Consider the following 18862-nt stretch of genomic DNA (forward strand, 5'->3'; position numbering starts at 1 on the left):
TCTCTGAAATCAGAAGTCACTGAGATGTGTATATTAAAGAGAAGCCACGGTGGGAAGAGTTTTCAAAAACATTTGGTCAAAATCAGAACATAACAAATCCCAATTTCAGACCCTTGTTTCTGTTGCTGTCTCTACAAAGAAGACATTTTGAGGCTAAGAGGAAACAGGTCAGGAGGCAAAGGGGGTCACAACCCAGAGTTAGTCCATGGAAAGGGATGGATCTACCAGGCTTTCCCTCTGTAATGCCCGGCCACCATGGGCCCCCGGCCGCCATATGCTTTTTCAGGGTCACTGATCCTGATGCCTGGCCTACAGGGCTTGCTGAGGTCCTGCGCCATTTAATGTGGAGTCTGTACCAGTGGTCTTTAACCGTCTAGGTTTTTGAAAACCAACATAAATTTTGGAAAATTATGTACCCTTGCATATCTAAAATTATTATCATAAGTTTTACAAGTTACAAAGAGTGTAATATATAATACAAATATGTATATCTCCATCATCCACATAAAAAAACTAAATGATCATATTCTTTGAGGTTTGGAAATGTTTTACATTTTTCCTTTTTCCTTCTGGATTCGTATTTTTATTCCATTCCTCCACCTCGAGAGAATTTTATCCTAATCGTGAAGGCAACTTCTCAGATACATTGTCAAAGTTTCATTTTATACTTGTCACAAGAGAATCATTCCTGAGAGAGCTACCATAACTATTCTGTAACTATTAAGACATTTAAAAGAAGAAACAAAAGATATTCAGCTGGTCATTAATATATTAGACTCTGCTTTTTAACAATTTCTAGCGTAAGGTCATTAGGTTCACTCTAAGACTGTAAGTTAGACAAATAGGATCAATCAGTATTTCAGATGGACTCATTTCTTTAAAATCTATCAGAAAATTGATGACGTATTTTATTAGAAATGCTAGACGCATCCCAGAAGGTGATGCTGATCCCACCACACCACAAGGTTTTACTTCAGCCCAAGTGTGGGACAATTGCCTTTCTTACAATGTAATGTATTTTTATACTTGGAAGTCTTGTTCTGTCATTCTATCACAATTCTCTGTTAGAAGAAAATATGCATATGTATGTAGCATTTTCCTGTGACTAAGTGGTTTTCAGCATTAAAATTTTTGTCTGGATAGAATCATTGCATTCACTAGTACAAATTGATCATAACAATATATATATGTGTGTGTGTATACACATACACATATACACACACATATATGTGTGTGTATATATATATGTATATATGTGTGTGTATATATATGTATATATATGTGTGTATATGTATATATGTGTGTATATATACATGTACACATGTATATATACACACATACATACATTCTTGATGGTAACGTTTCAAGTGACTGCCTCATGTCCATTCATTTCAACCTCAAAGATTCCCTTTAGCAGGTCTTATGAGGCAGGTCTATACTATACTTCTTGTATAAGTGAAATTCCTTAGCTTTTGTATATCTGGAAACATACCCATTTTTCCTTCATCCCTGAAGGATAGTTTTTCCAGATATAGAATTCTTGGTTGATATTTTGTTGTCGTTTCAGAACTTTAAATATTTTATCTGTTTTCTGCCCTCTGTGGTTTCTAATGAGAAACTCACCTGTTGGCCTTTTAGAGGCTCCCTTGTATGTGGTGAGTCATGTGTTTCTGCTTTCAGACTGTCCCTTGATTCTGGCTTTTGACAGTTTGATGATGTGTTTAAGTGTGATATCTTTAACCTTATGTATGTGGAGTTTGCGGAGTTTTTTCAAGGTATAGATTAATGCTTCGCATCACATCTGGGAACTTTCTGGCCAGTACTTTTTCAAATTTTCTTTCTGCTTCTTTTTCTCTCTTCTTCGGAGGGCCCTGTTATATATACATTGGTATGCTCGGTGGTATCCCAAGTTCTATGAGGCTCCGATCATTTTTCCTTACTCTTTTTTTCCTTTCTGTTATTCTGTTGATCTCCTTCAAGTTTGCCGATTATTTTTTCTACCTGGTCAAATCTGATGTTGAGCATCTCCAGTGAATTTTTCATTTCAGTTACACTATACGTTTCATCTCCAGGATTTCTATTTGGTTCTTTATTTTGTAATTTCTGACTTTCTTTTTAAACCCATTTATTTTTTTAAGTGTTTATTTTACAGAGAGAGAGTGTGTGTGTGCATGTGAGCAGGGAAGGGGCAGGGAGAGGGGGGGACAGAAGATCCAAAGCGGACTCTCTATTGATAGCAGAGAGCCCCATGTGGGGCTCGAGCCCATGAACTTGAGATCAAGACCTTAGTTGAAATCAGATGCTTAACCGACTGAGCCACCCAGGTGCCCCTTAAACCCATTTCTAATAGCCCTCACCCTCCACTCTGGTAACCAGTATGTTCTCTGTATCTATGATCTTTGTTTGTTTGTTTGTTTGTTTGTTTAGATTCCACATATAAGAGAGATCATGTGATTTTCATCTTTCTCAGTCTGACTTATTTCACTTCGCATGATGCCCTCAAGATCCATCTATGTTGTCACAAATGAAAATATTTCATTCTTTTTCATGACTAATATTACATGATAGGTAGGTAGGTAGATAGGTAGACAGACAGACACAAAGATTTCCTACAATTTCTTTATCTATTAATCCACTGATGAACACTTGGTTTCCATATCTCGGCTATTGTGAATAATGCTACAATGAACGTGGGGGTTTATATATCTTTTCAAGTTAGTATTTTTTATTTCTTCTGGTAGTTTTAACCTTCTTGTTGATATTCTACATTGTTGAGACATTGTTCTTACATTTAGTTTCCTTTCATTCTTTGAACATATTCTAAATAGATAACTTAAAGTCTTTGTCCCAGTAAGACCAACATCTAGGCTTCTTCAGGGGCAGTTTTTATTGACTGGTTGTGTTTTACCTTGTTTTCTGTGTGTGGGCCATAATTTCTTCTTCACACATCTCAAAACTGCTGAAAACTGGACAGTTGAAATAATACATGTGGGAAGTGTGGAAATCAGATTCTCCCACCTCCCTAGGGCTTTTGTTGTTGCTGTTTAGTGATTTTTCTGGACTTGCTCTGTAAAGCCTACGATCTCTGTCACGCGCAGCCACTGAGATCTCTGCTTAGTCGCATAGTGGTCAGCTGATGTTGGACAGAGATATCTTAAATGCTTGGAACTAAGTCTTAGTTTTTGCCAAGGGGCTCCATGTATAAGCTGGGACATACCTTCCACATTTAGCTAGGTACTTTACAACTCTGCCTTATCCTTTACTTCCTGCTTCCACAGAGCCTCAAGATTAGGCAGTGGTGAGAATTCATAGCCCAATCAGGTGTCTTCTGTAAGCATGTGCACAGCCGGGGGCATGCACACAGCCATAAACGTGTTTGGCCTTCTAGCTTCTCAGAAATATATCAGAACTTTCCAAAGCCCCCTAAGACCATTTTTCCCCTGGCTTTTCCCTTTTTTTTTTTTTTAAGTTTATTTATTTATTTTGAGAGAGAAAGACCACGAGCAAAGGAGGGGCAGAGAGAGAGAGGGTGAGAGAGAATCCCAAGCAGGCTCCATGCTGTCAGCACAGAGCCCGATGTGGGGCTCGATCTCACGAACTGTGAGATCATGACCTGAGCTGAGATCAAGAGTCAGACGCTTTTCCCACTGAGCCACCCAGGTGCCCCCCAGCTTTTCCTATTTAAGATTTTGGTTTACCGATTACCCCCTACTGTTCTTACCACCACCTCAGGCAGCTTCGTTGCTTAGCAGTGGCCTCTGATTGTTTTCAACAAGCAGGTCTAGCTAGTGGAAAGGTGTTCACATTGGGCAACTCTGAGTCAGGTTAAATAAAGACAGCTTTGTCGATGGGGTCAAGACGGGTCAAATCATGACATTTCTGGGATTGGGGCCTTGAAGAAACTCCAGCCCCATTCTCCAACCACTCCAATGACTGCCAGTCTGTTTTCACTGTGATTGCAGACTCTTGGTTTTCAAGGCTACCACAGAGCTGGGGACGAGGTGGGAATAGCACAAGTTAAAATGCCACAAAACTCATTGTTCTTATGAAAATTTCATTGTTTTTCTTGACTAAATGTTCCAGAGTCCCGAAATAGCTGACAATCAGCAATTTTTCTGGTGTTCCTTTTTTGCTTTCAGTGAAGAGAGGGTTTTTTTGAATTCTGAAGGTCCTTACCCCACCACATTTTTCTCTCAGACCTTTCTTAATCATGTACCAAAAATCTCATAGTGACTTACCATCAAAAATCGTGCTTATTAATCTACCCGTAACAACTCAACGAGGTCCTCTTTCAATTTTCTGGAAATTGCTGGAAAAACTGTGACCTGCCAAAGGACTGAGTACCCATCATTTAGTGTCATTCATGTTTTCAACAACAATATTTCATATTCTCCCTGGAGTTGGCACCCGGTGATTTACGCACCACAGGGCAACCTCTCGTCATAAAATTTAGGATGGTGAGAGGTGTACCTTGCTTTCAAAGTTCGGAAAGTCATGCTTCCTCATCTGGCCTCCCTTCTGTGGACAGAAATGCCCTTCTGGGTCTGGAGTCACAGTCTGGGAGGGAGTATTACAGCCTCCCTTAAAAGCCCCCCTAAATTTCCCACAGGCGCAAAGGACTGGTTCTCTCCGCCCTCTCAGAGTTTCTTTTCCTGACCACTTGTGCAGCTTTCCACGGCTCCCATACCAAGAAAGTGGTCCTGAGGTTAGAAAGGGGGAGGAGGGCACACTGCACAGTGATCTCTGGTTACTCTTCTAAAGTGGGTGGCAGAGCCCCAGAGAGGGATTCCCATCTCAATTCGTGTCACCACAACCCTGGGAGGTAAATGTTATTATCCAGTGGAGTCAAAAGTTTTCTATGCTGGAGAGCCCTCGGGATTATATTCTGGTTGAGCCGGAGGGTACAGGCCAGGGACCAAGTCTTACAGTCATGTTTGTATAGTTGGCACAAAGTATTGATGAAGATTGTGTTTTCACTGGGGGCAGCTTGAGGAGAGAGGGCTGAACTCCAGATTACTGTTCCATTTCACAGAGTCGGATTCAATAACTTCAGTCAGAGGGCTGGTAGTAGTAGCAAAGCCAGGATTGAAACTCAGTTCTGTCAGATCCCAGACCCAGTGCCCTTCATGCCATTTTTAAAAGTCACTAGCCGCAGACTAACCACTCCCGGGAATCATACCCAAAGCCCAAGGCTATACGCGCACAAGCCGTAGTCTGTGTGAGTCTGGCCACAGAGAGTGCTTTTGCTGGGCTCTCCTCCCTCCTTCCAGACAGGAGTGAGCAGATGCCTTCACCGGGCAGTTATCCTCACTGTCTTCAGTCCTACGGAAGAGGACCATCCAGGGCTTTGGTCAGCCTGTTCTGGAGGCTTCCCCAGCACCCCCCACAAGTGACCCCGAGTGTGCTCCTTCGGCCGAGAGATACACCCAAAACCGGGGAGTGCGTGGCGGAAGGCTCCAGAGCATCTGGGCTGTCATCCCATGAGGTGGGCACCTCCTCTTGGCAACGTGAAAACATGAGTATCGTTAGAAACTGTGTTCCTTTAGTCTCAGCTCCTTGGTCACGGCCCTGTGCGGTTAGACGCATTTCATGTGCATTTTTACAGGCAGGTGTACCCAAAGATAAGATGATTTCTGGCTCTGTGGTTTTCTTCACCTTTTTCTTTCTTGATTCCAGCCCTTCCGCAGTTTCAATTCCTCTCTCCTACTTTGTTCTCCTTTCTGTTTCTGAAAGGAGAACATTTTACCCCTAATTATTTCAGATTCTTTCCCCTGCTCTGCAGTTTTTGTATCTGAACATCAAAAACATGTTCTAGAGAGACTGGGAAACTCTCCAGAAGTAGGTACAGAGAAAAGACTGTGATACTCATTCTCTATTGGAAGGAAAGCTCACGTTGGATGGTGCCATTTTCCCACCAGTATGGCTTCTGCCTTAAAGCGCTTCTTCACAGGTAGAAGTGTCTTTTTCACAAGAGCAAGCCCTGAAAAAATGTTTAAAATTAATAAATAGAGGCGCCTGGGTGGCTCAGTTGGTTAAGTGTCCGACTTAAGCTCAAGTCATGATCTTGCGGTTCATGAATTTGAGCCCCATCTTCAAGCTCTGTGCTGACAGTTCAGAGCCTGGAGCTTGCTTGGAATTTCTCTCTCTCCCTCTCTCCCTCTCTTCCTCTTTCCCTCTCTCCCTCTCTCCCTCTCCCCCTCTCCCTCCCCTGCTCATGTGCACGCGCATGTGCTCTCTCTCTCTCTCAAATAAACATTAAAAAAATTGTTTAATAAGTAAACAGCTGATCATTATATAAACCAAATTCTCATGCCACAAAATAATAATACAGTACAACCTTGGTTTGCAAGTGTAATTCGTTCCAGAAACACACTTGTGATCTAAAGCACTTGTATATCCAAGCAAATTTCAAGAACCATTGGGTCAGTTGTGATCATACGATGCCTTGCATTATGTACAACTCGTATTGCAAGACATTGCTCGTTTATCAAGTTAAAAATTTATCAGAAATGTTTGCTCGTCTTGTGGAACACTCGCAGAATAAGTTACTCGCAATCCAAGGTTTTACTGTATTGTGTTGGTTTCCACATGCTCAGCGTAACACATGCACAGTCACTTATACATTTACTTAAATGTTTCCCACCGTGCCAGACAGAGAGTAGGCATTCGTGACTATTTTTCAAATGGATGGGTGGATGAATGACTCAGTGAAGGGAAGGATCAATGGATGACCACAGGTGAGTAAAGTTCCTCAAAGCAAGGACAAGGACTTGCATGTCTTTGAACTTCGAACACCCCGTATAGCACAAAGGGGGCACCAACTGTTTAGAGTCGTAAAAAAAAAAAAAGCTTTGCCAAGTTCCTGCACTTTTGACCTTGACGAGGTTCCATTGTTACACATAACCCAGATTGTCACAAACAGTCTTCGCACGGAATAGTTGCTTCGTACCGGCTCATGCTTACTGTTGTTCTCTACCCCAAATGCATTGATCAGAGCTGTTTGCCTCTGACACTGAAAGCAAGGTCCTTCAGTTATTGTTCCAGACTCACCTCTTACTATCTAGTCAAACGACTCCCTGCAACCTACACCCTGTAAACTCTCCCTCCCTGACTGCCTAGCTGTGAGCACTGAGATTCTCTAGCCTTAGTCTTTCTATTCTAGTACGGATTTGAAGAGGCTCAGAATAGGCCACCCAAAAATATGCCACGTTGGCATTAGGATTATTTTTAGCTGATGGCAGTTGAGAAACAGCAGACACAGGAGAACTCTCTGCCCTCTCCCTTCCTGCCTAAATACAGGGCACACATCCCTCTTTGCAAAGGTCTGGTCTCTTCCATAAGAGAGAGAGGGACTCTTCATCACTGAAGACCACTTTTATCACCGGAGACAATGAAGAGTGTGCATGACAAATGTTATTAAACAACCCTTATGGATCACACATTTCCTGGTCACCCTCCCCCAACTTACCACCCCTAGGAGCCCAAACCTTCCCTTTTTCCTTTGTCTCGTCACTGACCCACAACTTACTGCTCCTTGTTAAAATGATATATAGACCAAGCGTTACCACTTCTCTGGGATTTTCACTTCTTTTCCATGAAGCTCCTGTGCACATAGAAATGTTAATAAAATTTGTACACTCTTTCTACTGCTAATATGTCTTTCATCAGTTTAATTCACAGGTCCCAGTTTAAGACCTAAAAGGATACGGGAAAGGGGTTTTTTTTCTCCCCTGTAGATTCTAGGGTGACTTCCCAAGTAAGAATTTTTGCCCTCGTATTCAGTTCACATTAGAGCTTTCTGCCTTTCACTTCATCATTATTACTCATTTTTAAAATGCTTATCGATCAATGACTTTCTTCCTGGTAATACCCTAGGAGACTGGAGATACAAAGTTTACGAAGACATAGGTTTTGTCTCGAGGAGGGAAGGGCAGGGGTGACATAGGCACATAAATAAATGGGTGGACCAAGGGATCAGGACAAGCATTTCCACCTGGAGATATCAGGGAAGGCTTCATGGAGGTGGTAGCCCTTAGATCAAGCTCTGAAAGGTGAATGGATGTGTCCAAGTTGGGAGGGCAAACAGGAGGAGGGGAGCCACATAAGGGAAGGTCTGGAGCGTCTACCGTTGGGGAGCTGTGGGTGGCTCAGCCGTCCCTTATGTTTTACACAGATGAGAGACTATGTTACATGGCGAGTGAGGGTGAGACGAGGGCTTGGGTTAGAACTCAGCTCCACCACAGGATGCATGACCTTGGGTGGGTTGCTTTACTTCTGGGGCCTTACAGTAAAATGAAGATAATACCAATTTCACAGAGTTGGTGAGAGAATTCAGTGAATCAATGGACTTAGAACTGTGGCTGGCACCAGAGCAGTGTTAGCTGTTACGTGGTTTTTCCTTTTGCCCATTTTTTGGCATTTACGTAAATAGAATCATACTATTTAAGTTCTTGTGGGGTTTTCCCGTCAACATTGTGTTTTTGAAATCTATCCGTATTGATGTTTGCCCCTGTAGTTCATTAGTTTTCCAGCTGAGCTAATACATCACACATGTGTGCATTATCTCTCTAAGAGCAAGGACCATGTTTTCTATATTCCTTGGTTTCAAGGTGTTCTTGGTGGCATCTCTGGTTTGTTCTTTGAGACTAGTAGCTGTTTTTAGAGTATCTAAATTGGAGAAGACAAAACTGAGGGGAACTTACCAAGGGCTGTTGAGATTTCATACCGAGCACGGTGACCATTCATTCTCTACCCCCACTGAGGCTTCTGCCAGAGAAATGGCTCCAAGCTGCCCCGTGAGAGATCTGAGCTGGATAATTATGATTGGATGTGAATGGTGGGCCACGTACTGTGCCAGCTCCTTTACATGAACTAACCTATTTAATCCTCAGAACAAGCCAAATGAGGAAGTGTATTAGGTTGTTAAGGCTGCCATCACAAAGGACCCCAAACTGGGTGCCTTAAATAACCAGAATTTGTTGTCTCACGATTCTAGAGGCTAGAAGTCTAAGGTCAAGGTGTCCGCAGGGCCGGTTCCTTCTGAGGGGGGCGAGGGGAATCTGTCCCATGCTCTTCCATAGCTTCTGGTGGTTTGCTAGCCATCTTTGGTAATCCTTGGCTTTTAAATCCCTGCCTTCGTCTTCACGCGGTGTCCTCTCTGTGTGCCTGTTTCTGTGCAAATCCCCCTTTTTCATAAGGACGATTCATATTGGAATTAAGGCCCCACCCTATTGAAGTATGACCTCCCCTTAACCAATTACATCTGCAATGACCCTAGTTCCAAACAAGGTCACATTCTGAGGTCCTGGGGTTAGGGCTTCAACATATGAATTTCCGGAGGGTCCGGGGGACACAATTAAGCCCATCACCAGAAGATGTTATTTTCTCCATTTATACATGAGCAAATAGGCCTAGAGAGATCACGATGCGGAATGATGGGGGGTCCCTAGTGTGGTAACCCCAAGAGCTAATGGGAGGCTGTGGTGACCCAGATCATCCTCAAAGCTGTTTAGACCAGAGGTAACGGAGCGAGCTGGAGCTGGTCACATCTGCCCCTCACCCACTACGTGCTCTTCAGAAAGTTACTTAAGCTCTCAGAGTCCCACGGCTTCATCTGTAAAATGAACTAACGGCATCCCCCTCACAGGGCTATGAAGGGTAAAGGGCACGGAGACGATGGGTAAGAAACGTAGTAACGTTCAAAACTGATAGCCCGCCCTTCCTCCCAGCTAGTCCGAACCCAGATCTCCTGCAATTGGGCCCATTTTGCCTGTGTGTGGGAAAAAAACAAGTACCCTAAATTCACCCTCCTAATAAGCCGTAAGTGTGTGTTACAGCACCGTTGACTGTAAACGCGTTGTTGTGCAGCAGATCTGGAACTTCTCCATTTTGCGGGACTGAACTCTATACCCATCAAACCTCCCGTTTCCTCCAGCCCCGGGCCTTGGCAACCACCCTTCTTTCCATTTCTGTGAATTTGACTACTTGGGGAATCACGCAGTATCTGTCTTTTTGTGATTGGCTTTTTTCACATAGCATCACGTCCTTGAGGTTCATACAAGGTGGTCGCATGTGACAGGACTTCTTTCTTTTGTTAGGTTGAGTAATATTCATATATGTGAGATACACGAAGATATGTGATATTATATATATATGAACATATATACATATGTCACTTCCTCTATTCATTCGTCTGTGAGTGAGCGTTTCGCTCGCTTCCACATCTTGACTATTGTGAATAATGCTGTAGCAACATGGCAGAGCAAGGATCCGTTCAAGATCCTGTTTTCGATTCTTCTGGGCATATACCCAGAATTGGGATGGATGGATCATATGGTAGTTCCGTTTTTAATTGTTTGAAGAATCTCCATACTGTGTCCCATAGTGGCTGCAGCATCTTACAATTCAGGCCCGTTTTTTATTAATTTAATTTAGGTTAATTCAGTACAACCCTTGACCAGAAAAGTCATTTGAGTGGGAATCTGGGTGGGGGATGATGGCAGAAGGGCCAGAAAGGAGGGAAATGAAGGAGAGACAGAGAAGGCATCATCTCCGGCTGTCTGCCCTTCGGGATTTTTTTCTTTTTTTTATTTTTTTTATTTTTTAATTTTTTTTTAATTTTTTTTAACGTTTATTTATTTCTGAGACAGAGAGAGACAGAGCATGAACGGGGGAGGGGCAGAGAGAGAGGGAGACACAGAATCCGAAGCAGGCTCCAGGCTCTGAGCTGTCAGCACAGAGCCCGACCCGGGGCTTGAACCCACAAACCATGAGATCATGACCTGAGCGGAAGGCAGGCAGGGGATTGACTGAGCACCCCTCCCCCAGGCGCCCCTCCCCTCCGTGTCTCTCACGTGGGGAAGGGGCACTCTTGGCACTGGGGCTGGAAGTTCCTCCTCTGGAGCCACCGTCCCACGCGTTGCAGGAAGAGTACCAAGACATTAAATACCAGTAAGACCCGCAGTCATCGTGCACCCCCAAACATTCACATAGTTCCAGAACCTCCCCTCAGGACGGCCCCAGCCCTGGTTGAGGGCGATGGAAGGTTCCAGCAGCCCCCGAGCTGTGTGCTCTCTCTGGGAACCCCTCAGCAACCAGACGGCCGCAGGGGCGTCAGTAGCCCTTCCTCACTGACCCTCCGTGAGCTGGGATGCAACGCAGAGGTACTCGGATGGGGAGATGGAAGCCACCAGCGGAGGGAGGGAGGGGGGCAAGGACAAAAGCTGGGAGGGAATGTGCTGTGTTTGGCCGAACCTGCATTTCCCTCCAGTGAGACACCTGATAGTCCCTCATGTGAGCCAGGGGGAGCGCCTTTGGAGCTGAGGACTTGTGCCCCAGCCCCCCTGCATTGTCCTGAACTTACCTTTAGCTCATTGTAACGTGAAGATCTCCTTCTGTGGGCGGGGTTTTCTGCCACTTTTTCAACATGCCAAGTGTGCACCAGCATGTTGACACGTTAGGCTTGTACAACTGAGCCCTAGCACCTAGGTAATCGAATATGCCTAAGTTCCTTAACACACGTGCCGGCTCCCGCCCCAGCCCCCACTGTGGAAGCGTCCCCCCACTCACCCCAGGGGGAGTCAGGGTTTTGAGAGCTACCCCTCTCTCTCCTCACTTGTAACAAGGAATAGTAAGTTCTTTGCTTTCAACGTTTCCTCAGGTTGTGTTTGATTTAATGCACCCCAATTGGCAAACCCCTTGAGTTTGGTTATACTTCCTCGTGGCTGGACTCTTCCAGCCCCAATTCACACGCTCTCTGCTGGGAGAAGCTGGTGTCCTTTCAAAGGGGCAGTGAACAGAGGAGGAGACAGGTTCTTAGCTTGCAGCGGGCACCAGCAGTCTCTTCAAAAGCACTCAGTAACTCAGTGAAAAACCAGCGCGCATCTACGAGCATGGCCAAAACCTAGACCACTGTCAATACCAAATGCTGATGAGGATGTGAAACCACAGGACATTCCTTCATCGCTGGTGGGAGGATAAAATGGCACAGCCCCTTGGGAAGACAGTCTGGAGGCTCCCTGCAAAACTTAACATATTCTTACCCCACAGCCCAGCAACTGCGTTTCTGGGTCTTTACTCAGTGGGGTTGGAAACTTGTGTCCAGGCAAACACCACCTGTACGGGGGTGTTCATAGCAGTTTTCTTTGTAATTGCCAAAACCGGAAGCAACAGAGGTGTCCTTCAGTGGGTGAATGGGTAGAGAAACTGTGGCACATACAGACCGTGGAATGTTATTCGGTGTTAAAAAGAAATGACCTATTAGGAAGACATCCAGATGGCCAACCGACACATGAAAAAATGCTCCACATCACTCATCATCAGGGAAATACAAATCAAAAGCACCGTAAGAGACCACCTCGCACCTCTCAGAATGGCTAACGTTAACAACTCAGGCAACAACAGATGTTGTTGAGGATGCGGAGAAAGAGGATCTTTTTTGCATTGTTGGTGGGAATGCAAACTGGTGCAGCCGCTCTGGAAAACAGTCTGGAGGTTCCTCAAAAAACTAGAAACAGAACTACCCTACGACCCAGCAATTGCACTACTAGGCATTTATCCACGGGATACAGGTGTGCTGTTTCGAGGGGACACATGCACCCCCATGTTTATAGCAGCACTAGCAACAATAGCCAAAGTATGGAAAGAGCCCAAATGTCCATCGATGGATGAATGGATAAAGAAGATGTGGTATATATATACAATGGAGTATTACTCGGCAATCAAAAAGAATGAAATCTTGCCATTTGCAACTACGTGGATGGAACTGGAGGGTATTATGCTAAGTGAAATTAGTCAAAGAAAGACAAAAGTCATAGGACTTCACTCATATGAGGACTTTAAGAGACAAAACAGATGAACACAAGGGAAGGGAAACAAAAATAATATAAAAACAGGGAGAGGGACAAAACAGACGAGACTCATAAATATGGAGAACAAACTGAGGGTTGCTGGAGGGGTTGTGGGAGGGGGGATGGGCTAAATGGGTAATGGATCATTAAGGAATCTCCTCCTGAAATCAGTGTTGCACTAGATGCTACCTAATTTGGATGTAAATTTTTAAAAATAAAATTAAAAAAAAAAAAAGAAATGACCTACCAAGCCATGAAAAGACATAGAAGAAATTTAAGTGCATATTACTAAGCGAAAGACACCACTCTGAAAAGTCTCTATTCTGTGTAAGTCCAACTATATGACATTCTGGGAAAGGCAGAGCTTGGGAGACAGTATTTTAAGATTAGTGGTTGCCAGGAGGTAGGTGGGAGGGATGCCTGAACAGGCAGAGCGCAGAGGATTTGGGGGGCAGCGAAACTACTTTGGATGATACTCTAATGGTGGACACATGTCGTTAAACATTTGTCAAAATCCACAGAGTGTACAATACCAAGAGTGAACCCGAAGGTAAACTCCGAACTCTGAGTGATCATGACGTGTCCGTGTAGATGCACCAGTCGTAACAAATGTGCCTCTCTGACGGTGGATGCTGGGGATGACGGTGGGGGGTGGCAGTGGGGGAGGGTGTGGATGTGGGGGGAGCAGGGTGCATATGGGAAAACCGTTACTGCCTCTCGATTTTGCTGTGAAACTAAAGCTGCTCTAAAAAAATAAAGTCTATCAAAAATATATTCTTGGGGCGCCTGGGGGGTCGGTCAGTTGAGCGACTGACTCTTGGTTTCGGCTCAGGTCAGGATCTCACAGTTCATGGGATCGGGCCCCGGGTTGGGCTGTGCGCTGACAGTGCTGGGCCTGCTTGGGATCCTCTCCCTCCCTCGCTCTCTGCCCCTCCCCCACTCGCGCTCTCTGCCTCTCAAAATAAATAAACTTTAAAATGTTATTTATTTATTTATTTGTTTTAAAACCCTACTCAGGAAATAAAGTTGCCGGAAGTAAACACTGGGGGCTACCAACTCCTCACCATTATCTCTGTTTGCATTTTCTGGGCTTCTGACCATCTGTGAGGTCTTGCAACACGATGGAGAGCTCTGGGAACCCCCCCCCCCCCCCCCACTATGAAATCGCAGTATCACTCAGGTTGGTGTTTGAATAGCCATGGAGAACGTAGCACACTTTGGGGGGTTCCATATGGCGATGCCAGCCCCCGCCCCCATACTCTTGTGAAAGCGCACTGGTTACTCCTGCCTCTGGGAGGAGCTGCCCTTTTGAGTCATATTTTCTTCTTTCTTCTTTAGCGATCAAGTCTGAAGACCCAGGCTGGGTAAATAGGGTGAAATGGAAGTCATTCGACCCAAACTAGTTCTCTGTTGCTTGACCATAGATTGAATTGAGCCTCTAAGAGCCCAGATGTGTGCTGAGCTGGGCTGGAACATTACAGAGTTTCTCAGCCCCAAAGGCAAGAGGTTTGCAAAAAGGAAAAAGGCAACTTCTTCGGAGTGAAACCGAGGCTGCGTCCCTGCAGGTGCCTCTTTGGTGCAGCGCGGCGGCTTTTGCTTTCAGATAAATTGTCACTGAAGCAAAACCGAGATATGAGAAACGTGAACCCCGTCTCTTTCAACACGACCCATTGTGTTCAAATTCATAAGTACGAAAGTTGGAAGCTCACCTTCCTCCTTAAGAAAATATGAAAGTTGTCGCTCTGAAGGAATTCATTGCACTTGGCCTTTAAGTTCTATCTGTGTTCAGACCCAACCGGATCTGCAGCCCCCTTCCAAAAGAAGTTCTTTCTTCTGGGGGGGGGGGGCTGGGGGGGTTGAGAATTACCCCACCTGGAATGCAGGCTTGGAAAGGCTCAGGGAGCCTATTCATATGAATGAAGCTGCTTGCGGAGGGCAGATGCGGAAGCTGCCTTCCCTGAGGGCTTCTGCAACCCTCAGAGAGGAAATTGCCCTGCGCACTGTGGCGGTGGGAACGGTCGTGGCTGCACACCTGCTGTCACCCGCGGACTGCCGCCCTCTCCAAGATGCAGTATCTGGACCCCGAGGAGCTCCCGGGCGAGGAAGAGGATGACATTTTTGGTGAAGGTAAACGTCTTTCTGGCAGGAACCATTCCGGTCTACTTTGCTTCGCTTTGGAACTTTTGCCCAGCTTGGGTACTTTGAAAGCATCCTGGTGGTTGTGGATATCATCTGGGCACCAATGAATACCAGGCAAAGCAGGAGATGAGGGAGTTGAATGGTTCCTCCAAATATCTTGTTTTGGGAAGTCACGACTAGATAAAGGTTTAGTTTAGGGAGGAAGGTAGTACAAGATTATGTCTCTTGTCCCTCTTCTGTGCTAACACCTTAAGGGACAGCTGTCATGGTGCTTTGCACCCAGCAGAGCTGCTAAGGTAGCAGCTGGACAAGTGGACCAGGGATGGTTGTCCGTGGTACCATATTGCTTTGACCTGCGCTCGCTGCCTCTCCCCCTTCTCCCTTTCCCCTTGGATCATTTTCTCTTCCTCAGACACATTTGGCACCCCAGGTGTCCATGCCCTCTTCCTCTTCTTCCAGGCTGGGACGCTAGCTTCTAATACCCACTGGTACCATATGGGTCTCCCCTCTTACTTCATGGCTCTTCCACGAGCAGACCTGTGCGGTGGGGGTTTGGCTGTAAGGGTTGTGATTTTCATTAGCTAATCTAGTAACCTACAGGTGTCTTGGTCAAATGCTACCAATGATATGGGCCATAGGTGAGAGCTTTTCTAGAATTTGAAATGGTCGAAATAAATGGTAATGTGGACTCGGGGACACTCTGAGTGTTTCAGTGTATCTTTCTGTTATTTTTCTCTGGCCTCAGAAATATTTAAAATCCTGATGGGAATTGCATCATAACTGAAATCGGGTTTAAGAATACCAGCTCAAGCTTCGTTGGTGCTTGCCAAACTCAGTCCGTTGCTTTAGTTTGATGACAGCTATTTAGAGCCACTTGAACTTTGGCCTCAGATAAAGGACTTATAAAAAGGCTCACAACTAGGAAAATAAACCTAGACTGGACAATCTGGTCATTTTTCACCCAGCCCCCAAAACGCCCAGGCCACATTTCCTTCCCAGAAAGGGAGGCTTTTGCGGGTAACTGTGGTGCTAATGAGCGCCATCTATAGTCCAATGCGCCGCACTACAGTTTATGTGTGGCCCCCACCCCCAAGGAGGGCTGAGATGTCAGTACAGCAGGGCTCGGTGACCTGTAGGAGCTCTCCCATGAATATGCAGGGTTATTAAGGTGAGTACTTCAGCCTCGACAAGCATGGTGAAGAGTCAGGTTGGGAGTCAGACAGGATTCAGATTGAAATTCTCATTTGCCATGAACTACTTTTGTGGTTTACGCAAGTCCTTTAACTTGCTACACCGAACCTCAGTTTCCTCAGTGGTAAAATGGCACAGTACCAGCTACTGGGTTGTAGACCATCTTCAAAATAGGTTCATAATGTTTGCATTGCACTTCACCCGTGATACGCTTTATACTTTCTGGGCTCAATTTCTCACCTAACTTCATCTCCAAAGATGAGAGAAAGAATGCTTCTAAGTCCAACATCCGGTGTTATTTTTATTCAGTCCTCCAAGCTATGGCTCATGTTGGCCAGTTTATGCGAGCGTTTGTCTGGCGGGTGACTCATTTAAGCAAGTTCTGTTGGGAGTGACAGTCAACAGGGGGCCCAGCTGTTTAGTTAAACCGCCTGGCTTCTGCCACTTGAATCACTCTGTGACTTTGAGCAGGTTACTTCATTGCTCTGTGCCTCAGTTCACTCACTGATAAACTGGAGTACAGGGGCACCTGGGGGGCTCAGTCAGTTAAGCGTCCGACTTCAGCTCAGGTCATGATCTCAACGGTTCGTGGGTTTGAGCTCCACGTCAGGCTCTGTGCTGACAGCTCAGAGCCTGGAGCCTGCTTCGGATTCCGTGTTTCCCTCTCTCTCTGCCTCTCCCCCGCTCATACTCTGTCTGTCCGTCTCTGTCTCTGTCTCTCTCTCTCTCTCTCTCTCTCTCTCTCTCAAAAAATAAACATAAAAAAATTTTTTAGTGGAGTACAAACCTCACAGCCAGTTACAGGGAAGTGCTTGGAATAGCGTCCACAACATAGTAAGTACTCAGTAAATACTCGTTCCTACTATGTAGTCACAAAAATGGGTTTATAGAGAGGCTACAAGGTGATGTAGAACAGTTTTTGTACATGTTGGGTCAGCCTAGGACTTATTTATAGAACTCAGCTTATACAAAGTAGGGAGAGAGCCCAGATGTCCATCAACTGATGGACAGATAAAGAAGATGTGATAGCCACCTATGGTGGAATACTACTTGGCCATCAAAAAGGACGAAATCCTACCATTTGCAACAATGTGGGTGGAACTAGAATGTATTACGCTAAGCAAAATACGTCAGTCAGAGAAAGACAAATACATGATTTCACTCACATGTGGAATTTAAGAAACAAAACAGATGAACATAGGGAAAGGGAAGGAAAAGTAAGATAAAAACGGGGAGACAAACCATAAGAGACTCTTACATACAGAGAGCAAACTGAGGGTTTCTGGTGGGAGGTGGGGGGATGGGCTAGAAGGGTGACGGGCATTGAGGAGGGCACTTGTTGGGATGAGCACTGGGTGCTGTATGGAAGTGATGGCTCACTAAATTCTCCTCCTGAAATCAGTATTACACTACGTGTTAACTAACTTGGATTTAAATTTTAAAAAAAGAACTTCAGCCTATAAGCAAGTTTTCAGAGGTTATGATATGGTGAAAACACATCAGGCAGGTTGCTAGGAGCTCGCCTGGAGCTCTGCCCCTGCCGTCACAGGCGTGTGGGGTCCTGGACATCATTTCATCTCTTTGAGTCTTACCTTTCATCTAAAACAAGAGGGCCGATGACACATCCTGTAAGATTTCGGTTTTAAAAATTCCAGCATTCTATCGCTCAATCTTCTCTGCACAGCGGCATACATCTACCTAGAAGAATTCATGTTTGCTCTGTTTCACCCAAGCTTTTGGCTCATTTAGCCTGCCTACGAAAGCAGAAAGCTTTCGGTACAATGAGTTTTCTCTAACATAACGGAAGGAAAATGCCCAGGAGCTCGTTACTAAGGCAACCATATTTCCTTGCAATGGACACATGTTTAAAGAACCCTTTCCCCCTAAAGGGACACAAATTTAGAATTTAGGTCCACTTGCTTAAAAGTATATACAAATCCATTTCGATTTATGGACCTGGGCAAAAAAAAAAAAAAAAAAAAAAATGAGTCATGCTCACAATATTTTTTTAACTGCCTTTCTGAAATCCTGTTTGCTTCAGCTATTGTTTTCTGTGGTTAAAGAAGATGTTAAGGTTCACAGAAGTGAGAAGCATTGGTGTATAATTCTGTTCTGTTCTAGGGGAGAGTTGCAAATGGTTAGTGAGAAAGAGAAGCAGTAATCTACCTACCCTCCAGAAACCCCAATATTTCTATATTTACTCCTCTCTCTCTCTCTCTCTCTCTCTCTCTCTCTCTCACACACACACACACACACACACACGCACACACACACACACAATGCCTCAGGTTGGCTTTCCGAATAACCCCAACACCATCCTGCCTTTTAGAAAATGGTTACTACCAGGTAGACTTTGTTCTTTCTTGGGGGGAAATGATTGATTTGATTACCAAGGTATTGAAAAATCAGTCAGTGGAATCAGATGCTCTTTTCCCGTCATTATTTCAAACTTATCAGATTAAAAGGCTTTCATCTGTTTTGTCACTGTGCCTTCTTGACAGGCTGGTGTATGTTAGTAGAACCTAGCTGGATGGATAATAATAGTCATGATAACTCTAACAATTATGGCGGTGATAATAGTAATAACAGAAAAAAAGAAAAAAGCCTCACGCACAATGGAGGCCCTTGGCCAGCTTTCAGGAACAGAACGGAATTCGCGTGTGGGAGGAAACAGTTCCCCAGGT

General features: G+C 44.8%; 1 protein-coding gene across 3 annotated transcripts in view; it reads left to right on the forward strand.

Moving 5' to 3' along the window:
• RIPOR2 (RHO family interacting cell polarization regulator 2) overlaps positions 1–18862 on the forward strand; it is a 228928-nt gene that overhangs the window by 96293 nt on the left and 113773 nt on the right. Inside the window, exon 1 of one of the 3 annotated variants that reach the window (XM_042937748.1) lies at positions 14734–14975. The exons of the other annotated variants lie outside the window; for them this stretch is intronic. Coding sequence (XP_042793682.1) covers positions 14915–14975 — 61 coding nt within the window. The 5' untranslated portion in view covers positions 14734–14914. Of the gene's footprint in view, positions 1–14733; positions 14976–18862 lie in introns of those variants that run through there. 3 annotated transcript variants of the gene reach the window in all.

Source organism: Panthera leo, chromosome B2 (genome assembly GCF_018350215.1).
Source record: "Panthera leo isolate Ple1 chromosome B2, P.leo_Ple1_pat1.1, whole genome shotgun sequence".
In the NCBI taxonomy this organism is placed as follows: Eukaryota; Metazoa; Chordata; class Mammalia; order Carnivora; family Felidae; genus Panthera; species Panthera leo.